Source organism: Convolutriloba macropyga, chromosome 1, assembly GCF_964194025.1.
Source record: "Convolutriloba macropyga chromosome 1, txConMacr16.3, whole genome shotgun sequence".
NCBI classification, from domain to species: Eukaryota; Metazoa; Xenacoelomorpha; order Acoela; family Convolutidae; genus Convolutriloba; species Convolutriloba macropyga.
Genome location: NC_134468.1, coordinates 69539199 through 69545163, shown reverse-complemented (window position 1 = coordinate 69545163; position 5965 = coordinate 69539199). Strand labels below are relative to the sequence as shown.

The window sequence follows — 5965 nt, the reverse complement described above, 5'->3', positions numbered from 1 at the left end:
TGTGTTTACTAATGACGCGTAACGTGGTTAGCTTGAACGCATATTTGCTTCTGTTGACAACAGTTATTTTGAAAAGTGCTTTTTCAGATTTTATCCTGATTCTTTTAGCCTTTTAGTTAATTTTCAGCTCAAGAAATGATTCGAATGACACACAGTTGTAACATTATGGAAGTTCGGTAGAGCAGCTTCTGATTTTTATAATCTCGACAGAATTCATTTTAAGTTTTCAGTAAATGTTATTTATGGAGGGTAGCATAGATTACTGATTGAAAGTTGTTTCGAGTTTTTCGGAACTTCAGTTGTTAAATTTTTTCATAAAAACAGTTGTATGAGTTTTTTTAACGACGCGCAGATTCAATAGCCTGACACAACATAAGCATATCTATTGATTTTATAGGCTTAGATAGCTGCAATGATAACACCTTTAATCAGAATGAGCAGCGCGAAAGCACAGGTCCACGAAGGTTGAGCAAAGAAGCTGCATCATTCCCCTGGTTCACATGTTTTCAAATTTAACGACACTAATCAACTCAGGTGATAACTGATAAGCGCAACCTCTAGAAGTTTCTAGAAAACGCTTGCTTAAATTACTAAATTCAAACGGTGACTATTCTATAAACAACCCATGAATTACAAAGCAAATTAAATTCCAATCATCAATAGTCTTACAAGTGTACACATCAGTCAAATTCTTTTTCTGATCATATTCGTACTTCAATACTGCCTCTTTCCTATAGCGGGCGAGGGTGCATGATCGTCACAATCAACTTCATCATCATCCTTGAAGAAGTCTCCTGGAATCAATTCATTCCCCGTGTTTGCAGACTCATTGACATCTTCCGGAATTTCGAAGTCAAATTCATCATCAGGTATCTCGGAATCATTTGCTGCAGGCAGGTCAAATGTTTCGAAGTCATCATCTGGTATCTGATCACCAAAATCAGTTCCTTTGATCGCATCATTTTCAAGACCTGAACAATTTTCTACTCTCACATTATGGCTTCCAATATTCGTTGATGCCATTGAATCTAATCCGACGCTTTCAATGTTCTTCGGAATCTGAGGCACATTCCTGGGTTTTTGAGTCATAAGCAAATGATCACCTTCAAACATTGAATCATCGATTCCACCATCATCCCAAAAATGATCCTTACTATTATTGGAAACATTTGAGAATTGATCTTTGAGGCTAAAACCATTGCCTGAGTCTGATTGAATGAGCTGGCTATCAGAAATATCTTTTGCTGTTTTATTTTCATCATCATTACTGAATTTCCTCCCGTTATCCGAAAAATGCAAGAAATCTGTAATTTTCGAAGCACTAGCAGCAGATTGATTCGAACTCGAACACTTAGAGCCATTTTTACTTTTATCGCCAGTTTTGACATCTTGGCTAAAATTCCGACTACTCGAGGTTGAATCAAAGCCGATTGTAGTTTGGTCTCTTGGCACCACCACCTGTTTCCTCTTGTCAGCATTTTTGAAATCTTCGTTATCATTGGACAACCCAGCCTGTTTCATAATTGCCAGTTTATTCTTTATCAGCGGCCATATTTGATCATCAGCTGTCTTGTTAGCTATCAAGTAATGCACAGTCAAATTGCAGAGTTGACCAATTCTGTACGCTCGGTCTTCGGCTTGTACTAAATCACCTGGATTCCAGTACAGCTCCGCAAAAACAACAACTGACGCTGCCGTTAACGTCAGGCCGGTATTAGCTGCCGTAATAGACAGTAAAGCAACTTTGCAATCGGAATCATTTTGGAATTTATCCACTAAGGCTTGTCTGTAATGAGAAAGGGTTTTTCCATCAATTCTGATGAAATCAGTGTTGATAACATTTAAATGATCGCTGATACCGTCCAACATTTCAACATGATGCCCAAAAAGAAGCAGTTTCTCAACTCCGCTCTCGAAAAGCTCATCAATATAATTGATAACTGCCGGTAATTTGACACGCGCTGATTGGTTAAAAAACTCAAAAAGAATCTGTTTATTATCACCACTCAGAAGCTTCGAGAGCTCAACATTACTCAATTGTTTTGAAAGAGCTGAAAATGATTTTTCTTTGTTCTTGATCAAACTTTTATCAAGAGTTACAATTTTTCTAGTCTTGGGAGGTAGTTGTGATAAAACATCTTTCTTCAGTCTTCTTAGAAACCCAGTGAACGAAAGCAAAATTTTGAACTCGTCCAAATTTGATGATCCATTATAATCCATACCCCATGGCCGTTCCTTAGCATCGCAGTACCGTGCCGCGTAAACTGTTTGGTTACTGAAGGTCGCTTTATCCAACATTTGTAGTTGTGTAAACATTTCGATCGGTTTTGACATCATGGGAGTTCCCGATAACAACAACAATCTTTGCGACGTTTTCACAACTTCTTGGACGGCTTTAGTCCTCGCAGCTTTACCAGACTTGATAAAATGCGATTCATCAAGAATCGCAACTTTGAATCTATATTTTATTAATTCGCTCTTCAATTTTTGTAACAAGTTGTAGCTGACAACCACAACTTCCGGTCGACTTTGAAGGTATATGTCTTTATTTGTATAAACAACTGCGATTCTTTCTAATTGGACTGAAGGTAGCCAGCGGGCAATTGAGTCTGCCCAGGTGCTGCGTAGTGAAGATGGGCAAACAATCAGAAGAGGCCATTCGTGTTTGTAGTGATATGCAACCATAAGGGCCTGGACTGTCTTCCCCAAACCCATCTCATCTCCTATAACACAAAAATTCAAAACTTTGAAACAAAAAATATGTACTTTATAATAAAACCAAGAAACCGAACTGATGAGCAACAGATGTCACCAATAAAAGACCGTTTTGAGCACCCTCGGTTTAAAAAATTTTGCCAAAAAAAAACATTAAAATGACTATCAGAGGTCCATGATAGCCCCGCTTAACAGTTTCTCAACGAGCACTCAATCATAAACGAAAACACAAGAGACAATTTGTTCTTGAACTAACCAATCAGAGCTCGTCCATTTCGTCCTATCACCCATTTGATTCCCTCTTTTTGAAAATCCATGAGGTCTTCTGAATTTGGAAACCTGTCCCAGTCCATCTGTTTCTCAATGAGACTTTGTTTAAATGTTCTGTTGCGATCTGCGAGTTTAAGCACCATAGCAGGTATGGGTCTATAAATGACAACAGGAGCATGTTTCCGTTCCCTTCGGCAATTTCTGTTTTAATTTATAACTTTTAATTGCAACAGTAACCAACAAAAACAAGTTTTTTTATTATTATATAAGCAAATCGATAAGAAGTACTTTGTTTTAAAAATCATAAAATGCTATTAGAATTCAAACGGATTGCTTTTTTCAAAATAATTATTTGGCCCATTTCTCAATTAAATGCATATCGTAAATCTAATCTAATCCTAGATCTTTCATCAATCCTTGCAAAGCCGCTTTATTGCTGAGATTTTTTTTCAAAGCTAAAAGGCAAGTCACGTGGTATATGCCAACAAAACAAGAATTTTTTCCAGAAATATTGAATTTTAATACGGTAGTTAAGGAAACAGTTCCTAAAATTGAGGCGGTCTGAGATAGTCCCGGACTTAATTTTCTCAAACATCAAATTGTAGTCTTCAATTGGAAATCGCCATTGCCTTGTGTTCGTGTCGTATTCTCTCCGAGGCATCGACTTACAAAGTTGTAGCAATTCATGATCAAACTTGCTTCGGATTTCAAACTGCGATTCAGAGATGACGACGAAATTAACATCCAGAGCAAAACCATATTCAGGTTTATTATCACCGAATTTCTTGCCAAACTTACTAGGGGGTGTAAATTGCCCAATTTGGGCAACGCTTTCCGCAAATTTATTTAATATATTTCCGCTATTATAATTACTTCTATTATAATTTCCGTTTATGCCTCCATTGTATGCTGTGCCGTTTCTACCATTTGATTGAAACGACTGATGGTTGTAAAAACTAGTCTTCTTAGCTTGGGGAGGTGCGCTACTTTGGTCTGATAGGACTGTTGTTTTGCTGCCTTGGTCAAAAGGGCGCTTGCTGACAAACTTCACTTGAGGTTGACTAATGTCAATCTTCTTTCCAAAAAAGTCGGTTTTATTGGCTGCCGGAGTGTTATTTGTCGAAAGTGCAGATTTGGCATTCTGCTGTTTGAGCAGAGCTAGTCGCTTCTTTTCCGCTATTTGCTGCTTCTGTGCCTCTGACAGTGACATAGCAGCGTGATTTTGGAGCGACCTATATTGGGCTCTTCATGATACAACACAATCATTGATTCATTAATTGTCGAAAAATCGCAAACAAATCAATTAACTCACATTCCCTGAAAAACAATAATTTCATGCAAGAGCAGCCAAGAAAATTAGCTTACTCACGTTTTAATGACAGCACTTGGTTAAACTGCCTAAAGTGGACCAACTGAAGTCGGTTGACCAAACTGTTCTCAAATGAAAGGCGCTTTAGACTCAGTCCTCAAGAAGATAAGGTGAGGGGACTTCACTAAAAACGGTATAACAAAATAGGTATAACTAAAGAGCATAACGGTGCCCTATATACTTCCTTAGATGCTTTTTGACTTGAGGCCGGTGTTGGTCGGCTTTCAGTTAGCATGAGCTATGCACTTCAATTGCTCTCAACTGTCCAACTCAATTCAAATCACGCTAAAATGAAGTAAAGTAATTTTTATCGAAAAGTCAAATCGGTCAGCCAGAAAATGCGAAAGGAGTGAGAGGAATGATGAGCTGTTCGAAATTTTACAATCCATGAAAGACGCAAAATAGAGTAAGTTTTGGTGAGCGATTGGGCACTTTTTGTTCCGACCCCTCTTGAGGGGGGGGGGGGGGAGAACTATCAAATGGGTTTCTTCGTTCAGACAATTTTGGCCGATCAGTATAATAAACGTAGAGTCGAGAGTGGTATCATTAGAAATTCCGTCCAGCGTAGAATACGGAATTAAAAAGATTTTTTCAATTTTTGCTTTTTATAGGGAGTTATCGAGGTTTAAATTTTGTGAAAATTAGACGTAATTCAGTTGTTTTTATTCACAATTTGACCAAAACTTCGTCAATTTTCACCAAATTTTCAATTTTGCTAAAATAGTTAAAATTGGTAATTGTAGTATTATTGATTTTAACTCTTAAAGATAGAAGACGGTTGCTGAATTGTTCGATCCGAGTTTTTTGGCTAGAATTTATGCTAAATTTTTCAAAATACAGACCAAAGTTTTTTAGCACACTGGCTTTAAATTTGCTGGAGGTAGACACCCTAAAACTGCGGCCATATTTATCATAAGCTCAAAAAAGAGCTATTTTTACTCAGCTGGCTTTAGGAGTCTTCTGAATTATAATTTTGCCAAAATTTTTGTAAATTTTGACTCAATAATTAAACAAAAGGAATTTATTTTTGAGAAACAGAAAAACTATGTATAGAATTGAGCTATTTCGCAACCATTTCAGAAGTTGAGTGTTTTGTTAGACGCGCAGCAAAATCTAGGCTGATCGTGATCTCAACATGATTCCTTTTAATTGTAGCTTTTTAGAATTTATTGGGGCACAACCTTTTTTAAAATATTTCCGCTAAGTAATTGTTTTTATGTTACTGACAAGAATTGCAAATCTGGGCTCAATTACTGACAGAAACATTTTATGGACTATTTGTGTTTTGCTTTCATTTCTTATACTTTTTGCAGCCCAATGACTTAGTGTTACCAATCAAAGATCCAGTTAGCTTTTAGAAGCTATAAATGAACCTAGACATTTTTTTAGTTAATATCTAATGTCTATTACGACTTTGAATATATTTCTTTTGAGAAAACACCGGTAAAATTTTTGACTTTCCCACTAAATTATCTCAATTCTTTCAACTTCGGGCGCAGTCTCAGTAAAAACAGGCGAAAACCAGCTTCCTGTGAGTTTAAAAATAATGTCGGTAACCGTTTTATATTCAATTAATGGTTTCTTTATTTTGGTGATAACGCTTTATCAATT

At 36.8% G+C, this 5965-nt stretch overlaps 1 protein-coding gene across 1 annotated transcript; it reads right to left on the bottom strand.

Annotated features, from left to right (window-relative positions):
• Nucleotides 1-578: 578 nt before the first annotated feature.
• Nucleotides 579-4395, bottom strand: LOC142342020 (SWI/SNF-related matrix-associated actin-dependent regulator of chromatin subfamily A-like protein 1). Its single transcript, XM_075393192.1, has 3 exons — nt 3534-4395; nt 2972-3144; nt 579-2723 (listed from the first exon to the last, which is right to left on the bottom strand). The coding sequence occupies exons 1-3, from the start codon at nt 4193-4195 to the stop codon at nt 715-717; spliced, it is 2844 nt and encodes a 947-aa protein (XP_075249307.1). The 5' UTR covers nt 4196-4395; the 3' UTR covers nt 579-714.
• Nucleotides 4396-5965: the final 1570 nt, after the last annotated feature.